The sequence below is a fragment of the Paroedura picta genome, chromosome 1 (genome assembly GCF_049243985.1).
Source record: "Paroedura picta isolate Pp20150507F chromosome 1, Ppicta_v3.0, whole genome shotgun sequence".
In the NCBI taxonomy this organism is placed as follows: Eukaryota; Metazoa; Chordata; class Lepidosauria; order Squamata; family Gekkonidae; genus Paroedura; species Paroedura picta.
The window spans coordinates 79,660,141-79,687,476 of NC_135369.1; the positions used below are offsets into that span (position 1 = coordinate 79,660,141).

At 45.6% G+C, this 27,336-nt stretch overlaps 1 protein-coding gene across 1 annotated transcript in view; it reads right to left on the reverse strand.

Moving 5' to 3' along the window:
• The window catches only part of LOC143840978 (cation channel sperm-associated auxiliary subunit epsilon-like), a 156,619-nt gene that overhangs the window by 11,786 nt on the left and 117,497 nt on the right, over window positions 1-27,336 (reverse strand). Inside the window, exons 15-20 of the mRNA XM_077344486.1 lie at window positions 20,941-20,993; window positions 17,553-17,597; window positions 6,895-6,928; window positions 6,713-6,792; window positions 6,340-6,439; window positions 1,310-1,414 (exon numbers count right to left, since the gene is read on the reverse strand). Coding sequence (XP_077200601.1) covers window positions 1,310-1,414; window positions 6,340-6,439; window positions 6,713-6,792; window positions 6,895-6,928; window positions 17,553-17,597; window positions 20,941-20,993 — 417 coding nt within the window. The remainder of the gene's footprint in view (window positions 1-1,309; window positions 1,415-6,339; window positions 6,440-6,712; window positions 6,793-6,894; window positions 6,929-17,552; window positions 17,598-20,940; window positions 20,994-27,336) is intronic.

Below are 27,336 nucleotides of genomic sequence, written 5' to 3' on the forward strand. Positions count from 1 at the left end.
GAAGGCCGGGGGCGTGAGGGAACAGGAGCCCTCGGGAATCCTTGGCGGGGCGGGCCCTAGCGCCCATTTTATTTTAAAATAAAATTAGCTTTCGTTCTAGTATAGAAAAAAATGATTCAGAAATTATATTGTGAGAAAAACAGCTCAGGATCTGTAATAAAATACTTTATAAACCAATTTTAAATTAAGTAATCACATGTAGATGTTAAAAAGTGTAGGGGAGAGTATCGCCCCTTGAGGTAGTCCACAAGGGAGCACAAAGGGGTCAGATAACTCCTCCCCCAAAGCAACCAGTTCCAGAAAAAGACCAGTCATTTCAGTGCAGTCCTCCTAATTCCGGTTCCGGCGAGGCAGTGGGCCAACAGTTCCAATGCAGCTGACAGGTCTAAATGTACGAGGATGGCCAAACTGCCCCAATCCAGCTGGCATCGGATATTATCCAAAAGGGCAACCAGCACAATCTCCACCCTGTGGCCAGGACAGAAGCCAGACTGGTATGGAACTAGGGTCAAAGTTACCTCCAAAAATGCTAGGAGCTAATCCGCCAAGGCCTGTTCAACCACATTTCCCAGGAACGCAATATGCAAAACGGGGATCCTGTGGGTCCAGAATCATGGAAGGGGCTATACAGGCCATCTAGTCCAACCCCCTGCTCAATGCAGGATCCACCCTAAGTATCCAACCTTTGCTTGAAGACTTTGCTTGAAAATGCTAGATAAGGGAGCAAAGGAAGAAGTAATTCAAGCAAATGATATTCCTCCTAGAGTGTCAGCTATCTAGCTGCAGAATTTATATTCTCCCTGGGGAGTCTCTATTTTTATTGTCATTGTTATTCCCTTGGATGCAATACGATGGAATAAAGGCTGATCCCAAGTATAGGTATACATTTTTCATGTATGTAATCTTAATAGGATGTGAGATATATTGTCTTGCTCCCTGCATGGGGAAGATTTCCCTGTCACTGGTGATCTTTTGGGGGTGGCTGGACATGTACTTAACATGGATGCATTTGGTTGAGGCCAGGGTCCACCACTGCCATCTAATGAGGCCCCCAGCTGAACCACCATTGTCCTCCATTCTGTGCTTGGCTAGCAACTGTGGACAGTCAATCACCAGGTTTACAGAGGCAGTGGAGATAGATGCATGAATTGGCTTTAATGTATTTTAAACTTTGTATGGATTTTTAATCTTATTGAGGTGAGCCACTCCAATACAATCTGGAGAGGGGAGGCATATAAATCAAAGCATGCATGCATGTATAAACAAACAAACAAGTAAATATTAACATTTTACAAGATACTTTTCTTACATGTGGTCCCCATAGCTGATCTAAAGTTGTGATGTTAAGCTTTTTTCCTTCTTCCTTTTCAGGATACATCACAGACCATGACTGTGCTTCACGTAAACAATGTACCTGTTCAAAGTATATAAATGCAAAAATGTTTTCCTCTGATCAGCACCAAAATATACTCTTCATAAACAGCAAAGCACAACATGGAAGTCTGTGAGTAACCATAGAGGTGGGAGTAATCTGTGTGAGCTTTCGAGTGCATGCACTCCTCCTCAGACTACTTGTTCTACATTTTTGCCAGCTATAGATGTCAAGCTGATGGGTCAGCAGTTACCCAGGTCTATTTCCCATTCTTGAAGATGGGGACAACATTTGCCCACTTCCAATCTTCGGGCACTATACCTGTTCTCTAAGAAGCCCTCCCAGAGTCCTCTGCAGCCAGCTCAAGGGGAAAGAGTGTGTGGGCTGGACTCCTCCATCCTGCACTCAGTCTCCCTCCTGGAGCTGCCTGCAGTCAGCTCAAGGGAAGTGCGGGGTGGAAGAGTCTAGTCCAAACCTGCATGCTCACATTGTGGAGGGAAGGCATGGGGAATTTTGCACCTGCTCTCTCCGATCCTTAAGGAGCCAGCTGCTCGCTGGCATTGGATAAAGGACACATTCTGCTCCCCACCTTCCATGGTAGTGCTTGAGCAGGCAGGGGGAAAGCATTTAAAGGGAGTACCTATCAGCTGATCTGTCATGATTAGCTAATTCGTGGACCCTTTAAATGCCTCCTTCCTTTCTCATGCAGCAGAGACATTCTCCACTGCCTAGAAAGGGAGGGTGACAAGAGAAAAATCCGGACCATTTCAGATTCAGCTGAAATCCCACCCATTGAAGGATCATTTGGACCATTCTGGCCAAATCCAAAATGGTCCAGATATATTTTTCTGTGCACATGCCTAGTCTGTAAATGTTCTTTGTATACAAATTGTAGTATACACGGATGGGCCCATGTGGATTATAAGATCTATAGACAAGTGGGGCCCTGGCACACATTTGGAAGAATGAATCCCATATTTCCCCTCATTGCTGACTTGGCAAGGCTTCAGGTCATAGAATCATAGAATGATAGAATCATAGAGTTGGAAGGGGCCATACAGGCCATCTAGTCCAGCCCCTTGCTCAACGCAGGATCCGCCCTAAGCATCCTAACGCATCCAAGAAAAGTGTGTATCCAACCTTTGCTTGAAGACTGCCAGTGAGGGGGAGCTCACCACCTCCTTAGGCAGCCTATTCCACTGCTGAACTACTGTGAAAATTTTTTTCCTGATATCTAGCCTATATTGTTGTACTTGTAGTTTAAACCCATTACTGCGTGTCCTTTCCTCTGCAGCCAATGGGAACAGCATCCTGCCCTCCTCCAAATGACAACCTTTCAAATACTTAAAGAGGGCTATCATGTCCCCTCTCAACCTCCTATTATGTCCCCTCTCAACCTCCTTTTTTCCAGGCTGAACATTCCCAAGTCCCTCAACCTATCTTCATAGGGCTTGGTCCCTTGGCCCCAGATCATCTTCATCGCTCTCCTCTGTACCCTTTCAATTTTATCTACATCCTTCTTGAAGTGAGGCCTCCAGAACTGCACACAGTACTCCAGGTGCGGTCTGACCAGTGGGACTATGGGACTATACAATGGGACTATGACATCTTGTGATTTTGATGTGATGCCCCTGTTGATACAGCCCAAAATGGCATTTGCCTTTTTTACCGCTGCATCATGGGGAACCTTATCAAAAGCTTTACTAAAATCCAAGTAAACGACATCAACCGAATTTCCACAATCCAGCAAACCTGTCACTTGGTCAAAAAAGGAAACCAGGTTGGTCTGACAGGACCTGTTGGAGACAACAGGTCCTGTCAGACTTTGGATCACTTTCCTTGGATCACCAAATTGTCCTCCAGATGTTTGCAGATCGCTCCCTTTAATATCTGCTCCATTATCTTCCCCACAACAGAGGTCAGACTCACTGGTCTGTAGTTTCCCGGGTCATCCTTCCTCCCTTTTTTGAAGATCGGTATAACATTTGCTCTCTTCCAGACCTCTGGGACATCTCCAGTCCTTAAAGAGGTCCCGAAGATGATGGACAAGGGCTGTGCAAGTTCTCTGGAAAGTTCTTTGAGCACTCTCGGGTGCATTTCATCCAGCCCAGGGGATTTGAACTCATCCAGTGCAGCTAAATGCCTCTTGACAACCTCTCTATCCATGTTAACCTGCCACCCAGACACTATCCTTTGGCTACTGCCATCTTTAGATTGGCCTAAACCCTTTGACCTGTGGGAAAAAACAGATGTAAAATAGGCACTAAGCCTTTCTGCTTTCTCTGCATCTTCCGTTAGAGTTTGTCCATCCGAACCCAACAGTGGCCTTATTGCCTCCTTTACTTTACGTTTGCTCCTCACATAACTGAAAAATCTTTTCTTGTTACAATGGGCTTCCCTGGCCAATCTTAGCTCACTCTCAGCTTTGGCCTTTCTGATGATTGATCTACAGTGCCTAGTAACCTGTAGGCACTATTCTTTAGAGCTCTGTCCTTCCCTCCATTTCCTGAACATTTTCCTTTTCTTTCTTAGTTCCTCTTGAAGTTCTCTGTTCATCCAAATAGGCTTCTTAGAGCTCCTGCAGTGTTTTCGTCTTTCTGGGATAGTCATTGATTGAGCATGCAATAGCTCTTGTTTGAGTAGCGTCCACCCTTCACATGCTCCCTTCCCTTCCGGCATTCTCGTCCATGGTATGACACTCATCATGTCTCTGAGTTTATTAAAGTTTGCCCTACGAAAATCCAACATCCGCGTCTGGCTACAAGCTTCCTTGCCTCCCCATCTCAAAAGGAATTCTATGAGGACAAGGTTACTTCCCCCTAGGGTCCCCACCTCCTTCACCTCATCCACCAACTCTTGCCTGTTGGTTAAGTCCAGTATGGCTGAACCTCTTGGGGGTTCATCTACCATTTGATAAATGAAATTGTCAGCCAGGCAGGTCAGAAAGTTGCATGACTGAGGTCCCACCCTTTAAAACTGAGTTCAGCAACTGGTATCCACCACTGCCCCTGGGCTCACTGCAGCTGCCAGTGGCTGCTACTGCCATGCTCAGTTGAATAGCTGCTGGAGTCCTCAGGGCTTGAGTAACTGCTGGCACATGCTCATATCAGAGACTGATAGCTATTTATTTATTTAGTTACTTTTGGACTTGTATACTGCCACTCCTCGACAGGTCTCACGGCAGTTCACATCATAAAATTCTAAAAGAATAAAATCTCAATTTTCCCAATTTACACAATAAAACAGTATCACAAAGACGGCAGTAATATCCTTATTAATCCTTCCCACCTAGTACTAGTGCTATCTTGTCTCTGCTATACACAATGCCACTTTCAACCCGCAAGAAACAACGAGAATGAACAAAGAACATGGCAACCCAGCTGTTCAAGGAATCATTATGGGCCCAGCAGTGGGTTTCTGACAATAGTTGGGTGTCACTCCTTACTGTTATCTCAGACCAGTGACCCTCAGTTCTGATGCATAAGAGCTTCCCTTTCAGGTTCTTCTTGGACCACCTGCTTTAGCAATTATGAATGTATACAGCTCTTTAAGTACCTATCCTCAGTGCCCACTCACCCTAAACCTCTGTACCTTTCTAAGATGTATAGTCCATCTCCTTTCTTTGGCCTACATTGGACACAGGCAGCTCTGAATTCCTTTAGGAAACCTCCAGTGTTTCTGGCTGGCCCCGGGCACCTTGCTTTTGGCCCTCTTGTTTCCAGTCACTCGACTCTGTCCTTTAGGGGCAGGGCCTGATCTCTGCTCCAGTGGCCCTGCTCTTGTTCATTCCTCCCCTGTGCTGCCATTCTCCCCAGTCCTATGGTTAGCTCTGCCAACACCCATCACCTACCTTGGCCTCCTGCCCTAACTGTTGTCTCGGCTGGACTTCTGGATGGCCCTCCCAGTCCATCTCTCTTCCAGCACCTTACTTGGCCTCTCAGGCTCAGCAGCTCCCTCCTGTGTTTTCAGCCCATCCACTGTCCTTCTGGCTGCCAGCTTTTAAAGCCCTGCTCTCCTGATAGCAGCACATCTCTGCCAGCCAGCCATTTTTAGTTCTGGCTTGGCCTTTGGTGGTGTCCTTGGATTGTTTGGGACCTATGAGGCCATCCTGATGGCTACATCAGGCAACTGCCCCTTTTGCCCACTGAATAAAAAGATTCTGATGGGGGTAAGGTAAAATAATTCATAAATATTAATAATTTCTGCTCAATTTCTTTTGAGAGCCAGTTTGGTGTAGTGGTTAGGAGTACAGACTTCTAATCTGGAATGCCGAGTTCGATTCTGCACTTCCCCACATGCAGCCAGCTGGGTGACCTTGGGCTTGCCACGGCACTGATAAGACTGTTCTGACCGAGCAGTGATATCAGGGCTCTCTCAGCCTCACCTACCCCACAGGGTGTCTGTTGTGGGGAGAGGAAAGGGAAGGCGACTGTAAGCCGCTTTGAGCCTCCTTTGGGTAGAGAAAAGCGGCATATGAGAACTGGAGGACTACAGATAGCATTCTAGAAGCCAAGAGGGCATAGCCTTGATTGTGCTGATGACAAAACTATGATTCTTTCAAGAGCTATATAGAAGGTAATATACTTACTGTTTGTGTGAAAGGCTGATTCACTCTTTAAAGAACTATAAAAGGTAAAGGTATCCCCTGTGCAAGCACTGGGTCATTTCTGCCCCTTGGGGTGATGCCCTCTAGCGTTTTCATGGCAGACTCAATACGGGGTGGTTTGCCAGTGCCTTCCCCAGTCATTACCGTTTACCCCCAGCACCAAGCACTCATTTTACTGACCTCGGAAGGATGGAAGGCTGACTCAACCTTGAGCCGGCTGCTGGGATCGAACTCCCAGCCTCATGGGCAGACAGCTTCAGACAGCATATCACTGCCTTATCACTCTGTGCCACAAGAGGCTCTAAAGAAGTATACAAACTACCAAATCCAAATTTGCTTTTGTGTATAGATAGCCACCTACCTGTGCCATAGTTGCATTGTAGAGAAAATCAGTCCTGCCATTAATCTCCCACAGTACATATTCTGACTCAATGAACTTAACAAATTTCTTGTGTTTATACCTGAAAATAATAAAAATACAGCATAATGACTATGTATAAAATAGCAAAAACATATTTTGATTCAGCCAGCTGCCACAGAGAGTTGGACAGAATTTTTCCCATGAATGTTCATAGCACACACAAGAGATGGTTAATCAAGGGTTTAAGTATACTGAAAATTTTATTCCTGTAAGTCTGATGAGGTCAGGAGAAAAAAAAAATAGGAAAATGGCTTCTATTTCTTTTTTCATACATCTTTTTCATCGAAGTCCACAACATCTGAACACTACTTACAAGGCAACAGTAGGACGAAATGGATCTTCATAAAAGACATCTATTAGGCAACCATATAGTTCCTTATTGTACTTTACTTCCTAGTGGAAAAGATTATTTAGTAGAGGTTTTCTTTCATTGTATTTGAATCAGTCAATCAATCAGTCAATCAATCAGTCAATCAATCAATCAATCATACTTACCAGGTCTTTATCCTTATTATCCAATAGATATTGCCTAAAGTCAGAAAAATGTTATATGATTGTAACTATGTAACATTTCTGGCAAGTTCTTGTCTAGCTTATTTCTACACATTCAGACAAGTTTTCTGGGGCAAGTGTTCATAATGGCTTTAGTGCTCAATACTCTTCAGTCCTCAGAATTAGACCACAGTCGAGCAGAAAAAGCTGCTCAAGACTAAAAAATGAGTGGTTATAAAGCTACTAGGCTATATCTCTAAAGAAGCAGGGTGAATAATATGACCACTTTTTTCTCTATCTATAACCACTCCTGCAGAGCGGTATTAATAAAGCGCTAAGTGAAAGTCGGGAGTAGAAAGGGGCATGCACCGTCCTTGATAAAAACTCGGAGGGGCCAATCAGAAGCCGCGAAGCGGCTCCTGATTCACCCTTCTGAGTGTCACTCGGGGGCCAAGTAGCCAATAGGGAGGTGCGCAAACCATGCCTCCCCATTAGCTGCTTGGCCCGTCCTCGACTCTGCACTCTGCCGAGCCGTCCACCGGCTCCAACAAAGCCTTCGCCACGGAGAAAGGAGCAGGGCCACCGCGTCTTTGATGCAGCGGCCCTGCTACTTTCCTTGCCATAATTGTTTTGAATGATCCAGTTTCTTTTGCTTAAGAAGATTTTTGTATTTACATCTACTTTCCTGTCGGAGAGCCTCCCAACTTGCCCGGGGAATGGGGATGGATTCCCCAGCCTCCCAACAAGCCTTCCCCCTATGACACCAGGATCGGTGGCATGCTGGAGGCAACAGCCCCATCACCCGGGGAGGGGCACCTCGCGCCCCTCCAGAGCCGACTTCCCCGCTGGAACCACCAAGGTAAGCGTCCGCCTGCTGCGAATCCCCCCACCCCCCCACTCCCATCTGCCACACTCTTCCAACCCACCAGACCCCCCCAAAATTCTGCCTCTCCGCCGGTCCTTCCTGCCACCCACCACCCGGCGACGAAGCCTCCCACACAAAGCGCCCTTCTCCAGGCATTCCTGTCCTCTACCATTCCTCGAAGTCCATTTAAGTTTGCACCGACTGCTTCAGTGACTCCATCCAGACACCTCATTCTCTGTCAGCCCCTTCTTCTTTTGCCCTCAATCGCTCCCAGCATTATGCTCTTCTCCAGGGAGTCCTTCCTTCTCATGAGGTGGCCAAAGTATTTGAGTTTCATCTTCAGGATCTGGCCTTCTAAAGAGCAGGCAGGGCTGATCTCCTCTAGGACTGACCAGTTTGTTCATCTTGCGGTCCAAGAGACACGCAAGAGTCTTCTCCAGTACCAGAGCTCAAAAGCCTCAATTCTTTGACGCTTGGCCTTCCTTATGGTCCAACTTCACAGCGATACATTGCAACTGGGAATACCATAGCCTTGACCAGACGCACTTTTGTTGGCAGGGTGATGTCTCTGCTTTTTAGGATGCTGTCTAAATTTGCCATAGCTTTCCTCCCCAGGAGCAAGCGTCTTTTAATTTCTTTGCTGCAGTCCCCATCTGCAGTGATCTTGGAGCCCAGGAAAATAAACTCTGTCACTACCTCAATTTCTTCCCCATCTATTTGCCAGGAATTGATAGGGCTGGATGCCACGATCTTCGTTTTCTTGATGTTGAGTTTCAAGCCAACTTTTGCACTCTCCTCCTTCGCCCACATCAAAAAGCTCTTTAGTTCCTCTTCGCTTTCTGCCATTAGAGTGGTTTCATCTGCATATCTGAGGTTGTTATTTCTCCCTGCAATCTTGATCCCAATTTGTGACTCATCTAACCCCACCTTTCTCATGATGTGCTCTGCATACCAGTTAAATAGGCAAGGCGACAGTATACAGCCTTGCTGAACTCCTTTCTCAATTTTGAACCAATTAGTGATTTCATGCCCGGTTCGCACTGTTGCTTCTTGACTTGCATATAGGTTTCTCAGAAGACAGATAAGATGCTCTGGTATTCCCATCTCCTTAAGAACTTGCCGCAATTTGGTTTTCTCCACACAATCAAAGGCTTTACCATAGTCAGTAAAGCAGAAGTAGATGTTCTTCTGGAACTCCCTAGCTTTCTCCATGATACAGCATATGTTGGCAATTTGATCTCTAGTTCCTCAGCCTCTTCGAAATCCTGCCTGTACTTCTGGAAGTTCTCGGTCCACATATTGCTGGAGCCTGGCTTGTAGGATTTTGAGCATAACTTTGCTAGCATGAGAAATAAGTGCAATGGTGTGGTAGTTTGAACATTCTTTGGCATTGCCCTTCTTTGGGATTGGAATGTAAACTGATCTTTTCCAATCCTATGGACACTGTTGAGTTTTCCAAATTTGCTGGCATATTGAATGTAGCACTTTTACTGTATCGTCTTTTAAGATTTTGAATAGTTCAACTGGAATGCTTTCACCTCCTCTAGCTTCATGTTAAGCTTGCTCTTGTATAGTTCTTCTGTATAATTCTGCCACCTTTTAAAATCTGTTCTGCTTTTGTTAAAGGTAAGGTAAAGGTATCCCCTGTGCAATCACCGGGTCATGTCCGACCCTTGCGGTGATGCCCTCTAATGTTTTCATGGAAGACTCAATATGACCCATTATGCACGGGGGGTTTAGCGCACATTCGGGGTGGAATGGCGGCGACTAAAATCACGGATAACGCACGGAGCCGGCTGCAACCGGCTGCAGCTTCGGTGCATGCCGCCGAAAAAGCCGCGTCAGTGAAACGCGGAAGAAAGCGCAGCTTCCGGGTGAGCGGGGCGCAACCAGAAGCGGCGCCCGGATCGGCGCGTGCATAATCGGTTACTCTGGGTTTTGCCGCTGTCGCGCCCCGCCCCGTGCATAACCGGTATGCGTCGCATCTTCCCCCTCCGCGTTTTCCACATGACCCGAAATCGCCGTTTCGGCGGCCGTGCATAATGGGCCTATGTGATGGTTTGCCAATGCTTGTGCCTTCCCCTGCCAGTTTACTGACCCCGGAAGGATTGAAGGCTGGGTCAACCTTGAGCCAACTGCTGGGATTGAACTCCCAGCCTCATGGGCAGAGCTTCAGACTGCATGTCTGCTGCCTTACCACTCTGTGCCACAAGAGGCTCTTCTGCTTCTGTTAGGTCCTTTATCATACACATCTTTGCATGAAATGTTCTCTTCATATCTCCAATTTTTTGAAGAGATCTGTGGTCCTACCTATTCTATTGTTTTCTTCTATTTGTTTATGTCAAGATCACATGATCACTGCCATGATTTCTGCTTGACCTGAGTGGTACCATCTTGTATCAATGTGTGTCTGTTTCTTTGGCTGTGTAACAATCCTGAACTGTCTGTGTAGTTATTTAGTTTTTTGTAACAATTATGTTAGACTGAGTAATCTCTGGGATGGTTAGCTGTGTAACACCCAAGGCCAAGAAGACCCGGCTATCAATTCTGGATGCAAGGCCAGACTGGCACTGCAGGAGGGGGCTTTTGCTCTCCTGGAAAATTTACAACTTTGGTTGGGAATAGGTTCCAGTAAAAGTTAATGCATTTTCTGTATTGATTAGATTCGACTATGAAAGTCATAATGTACTGAGCTGCTTAGCAATAAAGCTTTCTACTAATCCAGAAGTTTTGTTGCTAGTTTGTCAGACCTGACCATCGAATCCAATCAAAGGCGTGAGCACACTGCTCTATGCAGCCAGGGAGTACCCGGGTTAGGGAGTGCCTAAGGAGTGCCTATGGAGTACTGGGACTTGAAAGAAGTGTTTGGAGAGAAGGAATGTGATCTGCTGCCCCCTCATTGGAAAACTGATCGTGCCATTGAGCTGAAACCCAGGGTGCCATTGCCCAAGGCAAAACTGTATTCCATGAGTCCCAGAGAAATGATGTGACTGCGTGGCTTTCTAGACAAGAATTTAGCTAGGGGTTTCATTCATCCAACAACGTTCCCTATGGCCACACCGGTGCTGTTTGTGAAGAAAAAAGATGGCACACTGCGGTTGTGTACGGATTATAGGGGTCTGAATGCTGTTTCCACTTCAAATGCCTACCCCATTCCTTTGATTAAAGATCTGTTGGGGCATTTGGGTAAAGGGAAGATTTTTACAAAGTTGGATCTGTGTGGGGCATATTACAGAGTGAGAATTATGAAAGGTCATGAATATTTAATATATTTAGTTTATATTTATGAAAGTTTATATTTATGAAAGGTCATGAATATATTTATGAAAGGTCATGAATATTTAACGGCATTTAACACCCCTTTGGGCCAGTTTGGATATGCCGTTCTGCCGTTCTGATTGGCCGGTACGCCCGGTGTGTTCATGAATGTGATAAATGAAGTCATGCATGATTTATTGTATAAAGGAGCCCTTGTTTACCTAGATGATATTTGCTGTATTCAGAAAATGTAAAGGAACATGTGACTTTAGTGAGAAAAGTCTTGCGGCGCCTTAGAAAGAACCAGCTGTATGTCAAGTTATTGAAAAGTGAATTTCACAAGCAGAGTGTTGACTTTTTGGGGTATTGTGTTTCTGCCAAAGACATAAAGATGGATCCTGTTAAAGTTAGAGACTTGTTGGCGTGGGAACCCCCAAAAATGCGCAAACAGTTGCAAAGTTTTCTAGGGTTCGCCAACTTTTACAGAACATTTATCCCTAATTTGGCTAAAGTGGCTCTGCCTTTGACTGATCTGTTAAAGACCAAGGGAGGGGGGCAGAAAGTGTCTAAGCCAAATGCACCATTGTGCTGGTCAGAGGACTGTCAGGCAGCGTTTGAAGTGCTCAAGGCACTGTTTACTACAGAACCAATTTTGGCTCATGCAGACCTCCAGAAAATATTTACTGTGCAAATGGATTCGTCTGATGTGGCCATGGGGGCAGTGATTTTGCAGAAGGGGGTGATGGCTGCCTACACCTGCGCACTTATAGTTCAAAGAAATTTTCAGGTCCTGAGAAAAATTGGGCGATTTGGGAGAAAGAAGTGGCTACAGTAAAGCTTGCCTTAGCCACTTGGCATCATTGGCTGGAGGGCTCTGCCGGTTCCATTCGAAGTCTGGACTGATCATAAAAACTTGCGTTAAAGCAACCCCGCACTATCTCAGCAAAGCAAATGTGTTGGGCTGCGATTTTCTCTCACTTCAACTTCACCCTAAAGCATATTCCAGGCAAAATGAATTTTTTGGCTGATGCACTCTCGTGCCTCCCCCAGTACAAGAAAGAGCCATTGGTGGATAAGGTTTTGAGTCCCTCCCAGTTGGGGCTGGTGGCTGTGACACGCAGCCAAACCAAAGGAGGGGTTTCCGCTCCAGGGGGATGGATCTAGAAAGATGTCACATCAGATCCCGAGTCTGCTCACCTCCATGAGATCTTGCAAAGGGGAGAAATTGTTTGTGCCTGCAGCTGCCAGAAAAGAGGTTTTGAGACTGTGTCATGACTCCAGGTCTGCAGGTCATTTTGGCTTTGTGAAAATCCTGCATCAAGTGCACAGGCATTATTGGTGGCCTTCTCTGTGCTCAGATGTGGAAAAATATGTACAGGGTTGCCCAATTTGCTTGTCATCAAAACTGGCAGGGGGTAAGCAGAAGGGACTGTTGCAGCCATTACCTACTCCTTCGGCACCCTGGAAAGAAATTACCATGGATTTTATAACAGATCTACCCTCATGTCATGGGAAAACTGTCATCTGGGTGGTAGTGGATGCTTCTCTAAGCAGGCACAGTTCATCCCTTGTGCAGGGCTGCCTTCGGCTCCCAACCTAGCCTCCCTGTTTTTGGAACACGTGTACAAACTACATGGTTTACCAGATCGGGTCCTTTCAGACTGGGGTTCTCAATATGTTGCCAGGTTCGGGTGGGAGCTTTTAAAACTGCTTAGGGTAGAGCAAGCCCTGATCTCGGGGTACCATCCTGAGACTAATGGCCAGACTGAACGCGTGAATCAAATTTTGGAACAGTATTTGCGCTGCTTTCTAAATAATCATCAGTCGGACTGGCTAGCTCTGTAGCCACTGGGTGAGTTTGTCTATAACAATGGAGTGCATTCATCTACTGGAGTATCCCCTTTCAAAGTGGTGTATGGCACTGATCTCATCGCAGTACCCACCTGGGTGCCGGCAGAGGAATCTGCAAAAGAAATGGGCAGCAGACATTTCCTCAGCTTGGCCTCTCATTGTTGACAATTTAGAGAAGGCTAAACGGAACTATAAAAAACATTCTGACTAAAAAAGGTGTGCCACTCCTGCCTGGACTGTGGGGGACTTGGTGTCTACAAAAAATCTGCACTGTCAGCAGCTTTCCCACAAGCTGGGGCCCAAATTTGTGGGGCCTTTAAAGATCATTCGTATTATGAATCCCATGAATGTGGAACTTGCTTTGCCTAAGACTTACAGACATGTTCATCCTCTCTTTCATTCTAGCTTGCTGAAAAAAGCCCCACCTCCAGACAATTGGCACCCAGCTGCTGCTGTTCCTTTTCCTGTGTTTGTGGATAAAGACACACATTATGAAGTCTATCAAAACGGACTCTCGGTGGCATAGGGGAAAACTTCAATATTTGGTGGATTGGAAGGAATTTCCCATGGGGGACTGTGAGGGGGTGGAGGCAGGGAATGTGCGGGCCCCTAAGCTGGTAAAGGAATTCCATCATAAATTTCTGTTGTGCCCCAGATCTGCCATAGGAGGTTGAGTGAGGGGAAAAATATGTTTAGAAGGGTGGAATGTCAGGATCATATGATCACTGCCATGATTTATGCTTGACATGAGTGGTGCCATCTTGTATCAATGTGTGTCTGTTTCTTTGGCTGTGTAATAATCCTGAACTATCTGTGTTGTGATTTAGTTTTTTGTGACAATTATGTTAGACTGTGTTATCTCTGGGACGGTTAGCTGTGTAACACCCAAGGCTGAGAAGACCCGGCTATCAATTCTGGATGCAAGGCCCGACTGGCACCTGTGGGAGGGGGCTTTTGCTCTCTGGGAAAATTTACAACATTGGGGGGGGGGAAGTTTCCAGTAAAAGTGAATGCATTTTCTGTATTGATTAGATTCGACTATTAATCCAGAAGTTTCGTTGATAGTCTGTCAGACCTGACAGTTTGCACTGTTCATTTAAGAAGGCATTCTTATCTCTTCTAGCTATTCTCTGGAATTCAGCATTTAGTTGGTTGTATCTTTCTTTTTCTCCCTTGCCTTTCACTTCCCTTCTCTCCTCAGCTATTTGTAAAGCTTCTTCAGACAGCTATTTTGCTTTCTTGCATTTCTTTTTCTTTGGGATGGTTTTAGTTGCTACCTCTTGCACAATGTTGCGAACCTCCGTCCATAGTTCTTCAGTCACTCTGTCTATCAGATCTAATTCCTTAAATCTATTTGTCACCTCTACTGTATATTTGTCAGGGATATGATTTAGTTCATACCTGAGTGGCCTAGTGCTTTTCCCTACTTTCTTCAATTTGAGCCTAAATTTTGCAACAAGAAGCTGATGAACCACAATTGGCTCCTGGTCTTGTTTTTACTGACTGTATAGAACTTCTCCCATCTTTGGCTGCAGAGCACATAGTCAATCTGATTTCTGTGTTGACTGTCTGGTGTTGTCCACGTGTAGAGTCGTCTCTTGAGTTGTTGGAAAAGAGTGTTTGCTATGACCATCGTATTCTCTTGACAAAATTCTACCAGCCTGCACCCTGCTTCATTTTGTACTCCAAGGCCAAACTTGCCTGTTATCCCGGTAATCTTTTGGCTTCCTACTTTAGCATTCTAATCCCCCATGATGATAAGAACATCATTTTTTGGCATTGCTTCTAGAAGGTGTTGTAGGGCTTCATAGAACCGGTCCATCCTCTTTAGCAGCAGTGGTTGGGGCATAGACCTGGATTACTGTGAAGTTGAATGGTTTGCCTTGGATTCGAACTAAGATTATTCTGTCATTTTGGGGATTGTATCCCAATACTGCTTTTCCTACTCTTTTATCGATTATGAAGGCTATTCCATTTCTTTCTAATTGGGACCAAAGCCACAAACTCCATACTGTCAAATGCATTAATGCAAATCTATTTTATTTAGTTATTTATTCATTCATTAATTCATTAATTAATTCATGGACTGCAAAGAACAAGAACAGTACATCAAACTCAGAGTAACAGTTGGATTCAAGAGAAGGAGATTCGAGGGTCCAGTCAATGTAGATTAACTTTGGATGATCGCAACCAAATGCCTGGCGGATGAGCTCCCTTTTGCAGGCTCTGTGGAATTGTTTTATTTCCTTTAGAGTCCCCATCTCCTCTGGGAACTCATTCCACCAGGTGCAGGCCAGGACACAGAAGGCTTTGGCCCTGGTTGAGGTCAAGTGGACTTCCTTGGGGCCAGGAATCACTAGCCAGTTCGAGTTGGCAGGGTACAAAGCTCTTTGAGGGGCACAGGCAGAGAGGTGGTCCCTCAGGTACACTGGGCCCAGACTTTGTATGGCCTTGAAGGTAACCTTATGCCTGATCCAGAATTCAAATGGTAGCCAGTGCAATTGTTGGAGAATTGGCCGGATGTGGGACCTCCATGGTGTTGTTGTGAGGACCCTAGGCACTGCATTCTGGACCAGCTTTAGTTTCCAGATCAAAGTTAAGGGTAGGCCTGCATAGAGCGAGTTGCAGAAGTCTAGTCTAGAGGTCACTGTCATGTGGATCATTGTGGTTATGAAACACATCTTTACCCTAGACTTCCTTTAAGAAGCTCAGGGCATTCATGGTTCATTCCTCTTCCATTTAATGCTCAAAACAACCCTAAATGGTAGGATGAGCTGAGAGACAGAGATTGGTTCAAGGTCATCCAATGAGTTTAATGGCCTAATGAGTATTAAAGTCCAGATGCCATCAGTCCTTCTCTCACTGTAATCATTACACCACACTTGCTTGCTTCAATATATTGCAATTATACAATTTAGAGGAAATTTGTCCAATTTTACAGCTGAGTTACAACAATAACTGATCATTCCAAAATTAACACCAAGCACATAGAATTGATTGTACTCATTGACACTGTCCCTGATATATTCTCACATAGAAGAGCTGCCTCTACCTACCATAACTTGGAAGTTCTGTTGGAGAAAGGAATGATGTATCTGGGTTCACATTATCTGTTCCACTTAATATTTCTGGTAAGGGGTTGGAAGAGAAGCTGGTGTCATGACTTAAGTGCCACTCAGGGCTTAACACCCACTCAGGGTGGCTGTCATGCCCCTGAATGCCTTCTCCACCAACCATCTTGCCTGTCCATGCAGTGCCCAGCCAATCATCTTCTATCCCCCACTCCTGACCACTCCCTCCTCCCTCCACTTCCCTCTGAGGCTCAGAAGCTGAAGATCTCTGTCACAGGAGAGCTGTCCCTGCCGGTGAGTTCAATAACAGCTGCTTGCAGCCTTTCCAGGTCCTGGGGGGAGGGAGAGGCCATCCACAGAGTTCTTCCACCCCAACCCCCCAATCTAGCATCCGTTGTATTCCTGAATGCAATGGGCTTTGCCCGTAGTTAAAATATAACTGACTGCTCTGATAAGCAGTGAAAAATAGAATATAGAAATGTCAACTGTGTACTCCACTTCCTACACTTTTTTTTATTTGAAATATTTTAATGCTGCCTTTCTACCCAAATAAGGTCCCCAATATAATCTGTATATGTATTGAATTTATTGCCTATCTCAGACCTTTTCCACACAAGGAACCTGCTCCACCTAACCACTCATCTAGTTGTGGGGCAAATTCCCAATTCCAGATAACGTCATGGCCAGGCCAAGGCTGTCCCAGGCCTGGGCTGGCTCAGGCCCTCATTTGTCCTGGAGTAAGAGAACACAGATATACCCACATCCCCTTTTTTGCCCCAGATCCTGACAGGGCCTATGTCGGGCCTAGGCCATGGGGAAGGGAAGAGTTGGGCTATCCTGACCCAGCTCCTCCCCACTCATGGCTGCAACTATGGTGTCCCATAAGGGACAAAAAAAATTCCCAAGGTGGATTCACTGTGCTGCGCAGCACGGCAGAGCTGCCTGCCATGCTGCCTGGACCCACGAACACCTGCCCTGGTTGAAACACCTAGCGGCAGCCTGGTGTGGTGCTGCCAGTGCAGAATGGGTCTAAAGCAGTGGTCCCCAACCTTTTTATCACCAGGGACCACTCAACGCCGGGGACCACTCACCGGGGCCACTCAACACCTTTTACTGAGGCCCGTTGGGAGGGTAGTTTACTCCTCTGCTCTCAACCACTGCCCTAACGCTCTCTGATCGCTATGGTAATGTTTAAACATCCCTTCAAAATAAGATACAGACGTACCACAACAATGAACATAAGGAACATTTTATTTTCATGGAAATTTTAACTCATGACAATGACAAATCAATGGGAACCCTGAGCTTGTTTCTCTGCAACGAGATAGTCCCATCTGGGAGTGATGGGAGACAATGACACCCGAAGTGTGTTGTAAAGGTCCGGAGGGGATGAAGTAAAGGGCCGGGGGGGGGGGAGAAGGCGTCTTTCGGGGCCCACCTCCAATTAGTCGAAGGACCACATGTGGTCCGCTGCCCACAGGTTGGGGATCGCTAGTCTAAAGGACACTCAAGACAGATACATATATAGCATATATGGACCAGCATATTATAGAATACCCATGTATGAATATCTACAAAGAATGTATTTCTATTCACACATTCAATAACATTCTTACCCGGGTATGCTGAAAGTAAAATTTTCATCCTTGCAAACTGAAGGTCTATGAATACAAAACAAAAAAGCATTAAAATATAAAGATATGGAAACAACTTTGCCTGCCAGGCATTGATGAATAGATTCATAAAATATGGCACATTGTGTTAATTGATAAGATTGCAGTATATTAGAAGATCTGGGATGGGAAAAGTAATGTGCCAGCTTGGTATAGTCGTTAGGAGTGCAGACTTCTAATCTAGTGAGCCGGTTTAATTCCATGCACCTCCATATGCAGCCAGCTGGGTGACCTTGGGCTCGCCACAACACTGAAAAAGCTGTTCTGACTAAGCAGTAATATCAGGGCTCTCTCAGCCTCACCTACCTCACAGGGTGTCTCTTATGTTGAGAGGAAAGGTAAGGCAAATGTAAGTCACTTTGACACTCCTTCGAGTAGAGAAAAGTGGCATATAAGAACCAACTCTTCTTCTAGAGATGGGATTATGATATTCATTTATTTTGTACTGTAATAGAAACAAACCTAATGAGCCGGTAAAAGAGGACATTTTAAGATAACATCTGTTACAATGTGTGCACAACCCTGAGGTTAATGTTAATGTAACTGGTCTAGTGTTGCCTAGCAGGAGGGCAAAGTATAGGCAGCAAAGAAGGATGCAACACCAATATCTTTTGGAATGGAGAAAAAAGGCCACAGCTTTTATTAATACAACTCCAGCAGGAGTGTTGGCCTGGCATGAACAGGAATCCGTCAAAAAACATGGTCAGCCGACAACAGTTCCAGATGGCGCCCTGGAGTCACTGCCATGGCATCAGCCTAGAGCAAAGGTACCCCTTGCCAACTGGAACCCACCTTGGGAGGATGGTTTTATTGGGGCCCACTGGGCGTACGCCTCTGTCTGAGTCCCCAAATCACCTGGCAATGTTGGCATACCCGGTCACATACGCGCCATCTCTTATGAAGACCCCAATGACAGGAGAGCACTGGTTTGCAGACCTGTCTCCCCAAAGGAATCCTCCCATGCCAACCACTAGCTGTGACATATTAACAATAAACAACCTTCATAACAAAGCTTCAAAACCAGCTTTTAACATAGGGATGGAGAGAGGGAAGCTTCCCGCTGCGCCGTCAGGGAGGAAAGAGGCATCTCTTAAATAGGCATCAGCGACACCTTTTTCATTAAGAGGCTTGCCCCGGCAGCACTCGGGGCAGCGTGTGGAGCGGCACGTGCAACAGCGCGTCTTCCTGCTGCCCCCAGCTCCTCCATGTCGGCAACGTGGAGCTTCGGTGAGTCTCTACTCCGATTTCGTTATACAAGTAGACAAGCTGATGCTGAATGACCTCAATTTATAAGACTTTGACCAATATCTTTCATGCTCCATGTGGGGTTCAAATGATGTATCAAGCTCCCATCAAGGGGGATATTAAAGATGACATTAATTAGCAACTTAAAGGCATGCACGGGGGAATGGACAAGTTTGTTATACTGGAGTTGTGTTCTAACATGATTGGGGTGATTAAAAAAAACAGGGGGGGAGGGAAGTGCTTTTAACATATTCAGAGTAGGCATAGCACATTCTTTCTGGTGATAGTAATTTTTGCTTCCTTTCATCACCGAGCTTATAAAGGGAGGAATGTACATATACAGACTGATAAGGAGACAACTGGGAATAAGACAGCAGGGAACAATGTACAGATTGTGTGTTCAAAATCCTTCTGCTCAATCATAAGAGCTTCCCAAGTTTACCACCTTCAACTTCATCCTTTTGCATAGTGATAGAGGCTGTTTCAGAGAATTCCCTGATCTTCAGGAACAGCTTTTCAATAAACATAGTGGCTATGGGATGCTGAAGTCTGAAAGTTCCATAGAGCATAGGGAATCCTCTGCTTTCTCTTCTTGGGTCCTAAATATATTCTATTAAAAATAAAACTTTGAATAAAAGTGCTACTGAACAAAGGTACTACTGAGCTCAAAATTTGTTCTGCTGCTTCAGACCAACATGGCTACCTGCTTGAATCTGCTTGCACTCGAAAGCTCACGCCTTGAATAAATCTTTGTTGGTCTTAAAGGTGCTACCGGACTCTGGTTTTATTGTGCTTCTTCAGACCAACACGGCTACCCTTTTGAATCAGCTCTTATGTTTGTAGGGATGGAAAAGAACTTGCTATAGCAGCTTAAGAAAAAGAATATATTGCCAGGATCCTGAGGAGAGGCTGATAGATTACTTAGCTATATATGGCAGCCTTTCTATGTCCAAATAATAACAAAACTGAAGAGGAACTCATAAGTCTTTGACTCATGTGGAAGAAGTAACATAGGCATTCACACACACACACAAAATTGTATCATTTCAGATTCAGCCCTGACAATGATTTGGGCTGAATCCAAAACACATGAATACCCTTCAGTCTGCCAAATCAATTTCACCAAATCAGAAAATTTTCAGGCATTTTGCATGCTCCCCCTTCTTTCCCAGGCATCAGAGAGCATCTCCACTGAGAAAGGGGGAAGAGAACACCCACCGAACAGCTGAAATGACAGGTGCTTGGCTTGCTCCCTTTAAATCCCTCCCCCCAATCTTTGTAGACAAAGCTAGGAGAAGCTTTTAAAGAAAGTGGGCATATGCCTAACAGCTGACAATGACAGGTGCACTCCCCCTTTAAATCTCTCCCCAAACTTGGGGAGGGATTTAAAGAGGGCACGCCTATCATTATCAGGTATTTGGTACACTGCTCTCTCCCCCTGCCTTCCCAGCACTGTCTGAGAAAGTGGGGGGTTGCATTTAAATGGGTTGAATCATGGCCAAATCATGATTTGGTCACCTCTGATTCAGATCATTTAACTGCAGGGGGTGGACAGTTAGGCTCAGACATGTAGAAAAGTCCCCACATCAGCACTGATTCAGGTATTTTTTGGCTTATCCAAACCTAATTGTCTATTGCTAGAATATCATGAAGAAATTTTAAATTGTCTGAAACTATACACAGTTTATCACTGCTTTTCACCACAGGTATAATTGTTGGGATTTACTCAGCTGAAAATCTGCATGGTAAATTTTCTGAAATGGCTTTGTAGATATAAAATGCAACATTTTTGTGCCAATTAACTAATCCAGATAGGATGGTTTTGAATAATAAAATTTTGTTCTCAGTCTTCTGGATTAGAAAGAATTAGCTGATCTTAGATAAATGTAAACATATTGCAAACATAATATGCTATATTTGTATGAGGGGATTTTCAAATTTGTCATAAGCAAGGTCAGTTATATATTTATGAAAACCCTGAACAGAAATATCTGATTAATATCTGACTATATTGCTGTGGGTCTAATATCTGATTTTTATTGTAAATGAAATAAAAGGATAAGAAAAAAAAACTGTTACAACTTGCTTTTCAATGGCAACATGTTTTGATGGAGGGCAGCCAACATAAATATAAGATATCTGAAAAGAAACACATGGTAAATTGATCATTTCCCACAAAATATTCTAAATGCACATTTTGTATGCTTTAATAAATATAAACAAATAATGGGGATTTTATTGTGTTTTATGTTGTAAACCGCCCTGAGACCTATTTGGAGAAGGGCGGTCTAAAACTTTAATAACAACAACAACAACAACAAGAACAACAACAATAATAAAATGTTTACTGCTATTCTCCTGAAATTGAATACAACTTTGACAGGATCATGCCCATGTTTTTAGAAACAGGGTTTCATTCATTCATTCATTCATTCATTCATTCATTCATTCATTCATTCATTCATTCATTCATTCATTCATTCATTCATTCAATATCCCGCCCACCCCCCACGGCAAGCCATCGTGTGGTGGGGTTACACAATAAAACCCCCACATTGAGTGGGCTTCTGTGCAAGTACACATGGGACTGCATCTTCACAGGCCAGCCAGAGACAAATTAGCAAGCTTTTATAAACTGTTTTGGCATACAAACTACATGCCACTCCTGTCCTTTCATATCTACAATATCACCAATTTTCAGGTGCTGTAATATGGATTGGCACCAAGAGGGGGTTGATACTGAAGTAATATTATACTGATACTGGCCTGTGGACAACTGAACATCGCTGGAGAAAACATCCAATAGTTTGTTTTAGGGTTTTTTCTCTCTTCTTTCCTATTTTTCTCTATTTTCACTCCCTCTTCTTCCTCTCTCTCCCTCCTCTTTTCCAAAGTTTTTTGCCTTTGGGTTTTTGTGGGTGGAGGCCTGGGGGGGGGGGGTTGGGGAATTGTATTTGCTGTTTTTATTGTGTTTAAAGTGTTTGCTGTTTGGTTTTCTTTAAAAGTATTTTGGGGGTGGGGGTTGGGTCTTGTATTTTGAAGTTGTACTATTTCTGGTTGTTTTTTGGGGGGTTGTTTGATTATTTTGTTTCCCCCCCCCCCAGGTTTTCTCAGTTGCCACCTTTGGGCTTCGTGCCCTGGGTGGTAGCTGGTTGTTTGGTAGTTGTAGGTGTTTTTTGGTGGGGGGCTAGTTTCAATTGGGGGGAGTTGTGTTTGTTCTTAGGTTGGTTTAGCTGTTAGGGCCTTGAAGGGCCAGTTTATCTCGATTGCCAGCTGCCTTTGGGGGAGTGCCCTGCATGGCTGCTGGTAAGGTTGTTTGTTTGTTTGTTGAAGCTGTTTCTTTGGTTGGCCTAGGTAGAGTTAGGTTGTTTGGTTACTTGTTAGGGCCTTGCAGGGCCACTTTTCCTTGGTTGCCACCTTTGGGGGAGTGCCCTGGGTGGCTGGCAGCTGGTTGGTGTTTTAGAGATTGTTTCCTGGGGGGAATTGCTGCGTTCTTCTTGGGGTGCCCAATTAGTGACCCTTTAAATAGGTAGTAAAATCCATAGTTTCAGGAAAAATTTTAAAGGTCTACTATTTTTTTAGAATAGATAGATTATTTCCTAAGTAGCTAGATAGGATTGCATATTTATAAGATAAAAGTGATTTGGCATCTAGGCTAAAAAGAACTTTCTTAGTAGTTTAAAAAACTTTAAACCAGCAGGGTCTGTGCCTTATTGAAGGCCAGCTTTCCTGGTAGAGTCAGGAATTGATTTAGAGGCCAACAGGTTTAGGGGTTCTTCTTAGCAAATCAGGTGGGGGCTTGGTGCACAAATCTGCTCCAGCCTTCCTTCTAGCTAGTAACACTCAGGTAGCTTAAAACACTTTAAAAGTGTTAAAAGGTTTTTTTTCCTAATTTTTCCCTGCTGTAGGTTAGGTAGGGCCAGTTAAACTTAGCTAGGCCCAGACAGGTTCCTTAAGTTTAAAAAAACAAAACAAAACAAGAGAAAGAACAGGAAAACTCCATAGAAGTTAGGTCAGCTTAGGGTCTATCTAAAAAAAAATAACAAACAGGTAGCTGGTGGGAGGTTTAATAAGTTGCAATGTTTCCTTAGAAACAGGTGTTAGGGCAATTAGTGGTAGGGCCTCAAATTTCCCTGTCTCTTAGATTAGAGCTAGAATGAGTTTGTCCAAGGGAACATGGTTGTGAAGAAGGAAGGTTAGGCTAGGGGCCCTGGGGGAAAGGCCCTACAGAAAACTAGAGGGGTGGAGGGGAGTGAGAAGAGGCCTTTCTTGGGTCGACCTTCCAGAACTCCGACCGCTGGCCGGAGTGGTGCAATAAAGAAGGAGAGCATATCTACAGTGAAGGAGAGCATATCTACAGTGGAAAGCATCTGGGTGAAAATAAATGAGGGGAAAACAAACAGTGTGGTGGTTGGTTTCTGCTACCGACCGCCTGACCAACGAGAGGATGTGGATGCTACACTTTGTGAGCAGCTTGAGAAAATATCCAAGCGGCAGGACCTTGTCATCATGGGTGACTTCAATTTCCCAGATGTGTGCTGGGAAACAAACTCTGTGAAGCGTCCTCAGTCATGCAACTTTCTGACCTGCCTGGCTGACAATTTCATTTATCAAATGGTAGATGAACCCACAAGAGGTTCAGCCATACTGGACTTAATACTGACCAACAGGCAAGAGTTGGTGGATGAGGTGAAGGAGGTGGGGACCCTAGGGGGATGTGACCATGTACTCATAGAATTCCTTTTGAGATGGGGAGCCAAGGAAGCTTGTAGCCAGACGTGGATGTTGGATTTTCGTAGGGCAAACTTTAATAAACTCAGAGACATGATGAGTGTCATACCATGGACGAGAATGCTGGAAGGGAAGGGAGCATGTGAAGGGTGGGTGCTACTCAAACAGGAGCTATTGCATGCTCAATCAATGACTATCCCAGAAAGACGAAAACACTGCAGGAGCTCTAAGAAGCCTATTTGAATGAACAGAGAACTTAAAGAGGAACTAAGAAAGAAAAGGAAAATGTTCAGGAAATGGAGGGAAGGACAGAGCTCTAAAGAAGAGTACCTACAGGTTACTAGGCACTGTAGATCAATCATAAGAAAGGCCAAAGCTGAGAGTGAGCTAAGATTGGCCAGGGAAGCCCATTGTAACAAGAAAAGATTTTTGAGTTATGTGAGGAGCAAACGTAAAGTAAAGGAGGCAATAGGGCCACTGTTGGGTGCGGATGGACAAACTCTAACGGAAGATGCAGAGAAAGTAGAAAGGCTCGGTGCCTATTTTACATCTGTTTTTTCCCACAGGTCAAAGGGTTTGGGCACATCTAGAGATGGCCATAGCCAAAGGACAGTGTCTGGGTGGCAAGTTAACATGGATAGAGAGGTTGTCGAGAGGCATTTAGCTGCATTGGATGAGTTCAAATCCCCTGGTCCGGATGAAATGCACCCGAGAATACTCAAAGAACTTTCCAGAGAACTTGCACAGCCCTTGTCCATCATCTTCGGAACCTCTTTAAGGACTGGAGATGTCCTGGAGGACTGGAAGAGAACAAATGTTATTCCGATCTTCAAAAAAGGGAGGAAGGATGACCCGGGAAACTACAGACCAATGAGTCTGACCTCTGTTGTGGGGAAGATAATGGTGCAGATATTAAAGGGAGCGATCTGCAAACATCTGGAGGACAATTTGGTGATCCAAGGAAGTCAGCATGGATTTGTCTCCAACAGGTCCTGCCAGACCAACTTGGTTTCCTTTTTTGACCAAGTAACAGGTTTGCTGGATCGGAGAAATTCGGTTGATGTCATTTACTTGGATTTTAGTAAAGCTTTTGACAAGGTTCCCCATGATGTTCTAATGGATAAATTGAAGGACTGCAATCTGGATTTTCAGATAGTCAGGTGGATAGGGAATTGGTTAGAGAACCGCACTCAAAGAGTTGTTGTCAATGGTGTTTCATCAGACTGGAGATAGGTGAGTAGCGGGGTACCTCAGGGCTCGGTGCTCAGCCCGGTACTTTTTAACATATTTATTAATGATCTAGATGAGGGGGTGGAGGGACTACTCATCAAGTTTGCAGATGACACCAAATTGGGAGGACTGGCAAATACTCCGGAAGATAGAGACAGAGTTCAACGAGATCTGAACACAATGGGAAAATGGGCAAATGAGAACAAGATGCAATTTAATAAAGATAAGTGTAAAGTTCTGCATCTGGGTCAGAAAAATGAAAAGCATGCCTACTGGATGGGGGATACGCTTCTAGGTAACACTGTGTGTGAACGAGACCTTGGGGTACTTGTGGATTGTAAACTAAACATGAGCAGGCAGTGTGATGCAGCGGTAAAAAAGGCAAATGCCATTTTGGGCTGTATCAACAGGGGCATCACATCAAAATCACAAGCTGTCATAGTCCCATTGTATACGGCACTGGTCAGACCACACTTGGAGTACTGTGTGCAGTTCTGGAGGCCTCACTTCAAGAAGGATGTAGATACAATTGAAAGGGTACAGAGGAGAGCGACGAGGATGATCTGGGGCCAAGGGACCAAGCCCTATGAAGATAGGTTGAGGGACTTGGGAATGTTCAGCCTGGAGAAAAGGAGGTTGAGAGGGGACATGATAGCCCTCTTTAAGTATTTGAAAGGTTATCACTTGGAGGAGGGCAGGATGCTGTTTCTGTTGGCTGCAGAGGAGAGGACACGCAGTAATGGGTTTAAACCTCAAGTACAACGATATAGGCTAGATATCAGGAAAAAATTTTTCACAGTCAGAGTAGTTCAGCAGTGGAATAGGCTGCCTAAGGAGGTGGTGAGCTCCCCCTCACTGGCAGTCTTCAAGCAAAGTTTGGATACACACTTTTCTTGGATGCTTTAGGATGCTTAGGGCTAATCCTGCGTTGAGCAGGGGGTTGGGCTAGATGGCCTGTATGGCCCCTTCCAACTCTATGATTCTATGATTCTAAGAGTGTCCGCAAGGGTCTCTTTATTGAGGCGGCTGTCAGGGCGCCCCCTTCTAAGGTGCGTCAGGCAGGGGTCTTTGCTGGCACTTCTGCTGGGCCTACTGATCAGGCAGCCCCTAGTGTCGCTCCTTTTGCTAGTGAGGCATGGGGGCATCAGGAGGAGTTGCCTGATCTCTCCCTTGGGGTGCCCCGCTATCTCGACCCCTTCCCCCTCTCTCACCTCCTTCTGTCCCCACCTCAGGACACGCTGTGTACGGCCCGAGCTCCTCACAGGAGGCAGCTCAGGGTACTTTGCAGGCTGCAAGCCAGCCTACGTTGTCCAAAGGATCCAAAGTCTGGAATTAGTTCCAGACAGTCGAGGGAACCCACCTAGCAGAGTGCCAGCTCTGTAGGCAGAGGGTTAGTCGTGGAAGACAAGAGCGTCACTACACGACTAGCGGCCTCATGAACCACCTGAAGAGGCACTACCAGGCTGTCCTGCTTCAGGGGGAGAGACAGGCTGGCAGTGGCGTGCCTGCGCAGGTACAACCTACCAGCCAGGGGCTGGAGAGTCTCCCCGGGACCTCCACCTCCAGAGCTCTCCCTAAGAGTTCTGCTCAGGGGGCGGGTGGAGTTAGAGGGAAGCAAGTGACCATGGTGGAAATGCTTGCCCGGACTGGCAGCGGCATGCCAAAAGGGAGGTTTGAGGCAGGGTGTAGGGCTGCGAACCATGACCTAGCTGCGCTCATGGCCGTGGGTGGGTACCCCTTTTGTCTGGCTGACAATGTGTACTTCCGCTGACTATGCCGTCGCATATCTACCTGGTACACGCCTCCTAGTCGTACCATGATTAGCAGGTCAGTGTTGCCCTCTCTTTATAGGGCAGCCAGTTGCCATGTAGAGGTAGAGATGTCCCGAGCTTCAGGGACCGTACATTTCATGTCGGACATATGGACGTCATGTCATGCGCAGGATGCGTACATCTCGCTGACTGCGCATTGGTGGGACATACGGGAGGTGCTGGGTGGGGTTGAGCCTGTTAGGCAGGGTGAGGGCTGCCTGGCAGGCTATCACCATGCCTTGCTGCACATCGAGCCCTTCAATGTGCGGCAAACGGCAGACAATATCGAGGGCACCATTCGTAGAATGGTAGATGGGTGGGTAGGTAGTGGGACGGGGGTCACCAAGGGATTCTTGATGACAGATGGTGCCTCAACATAACCAAGGCGGTCAAGAGCATGGGCCTGAAGCACATCTCCTGTGCGGCCCACCTTCTCCACCTCATGGTAAAGGATGCCCTTGGGATAGGCTCCAAGGGAACCGGTTCATCCTTATCAGAGACATCAGCATGCGCTGGAACTCCACCCGCGCCATGCTTGAGCGCTTGGTGAAGTAGAGGACAGCCTTAGATGCCCTTGTCCAGGAGACGAGGATGTTTATGCCTGGGGAGTGGCTCACCCACCAAGAGTGGGAGATCATTTCTCAGACCGTGGAAGTTCTTGGGCCCTTCAAGACTTTCACGGAGATGCTCTCGTCTGACACGGGGAGTTG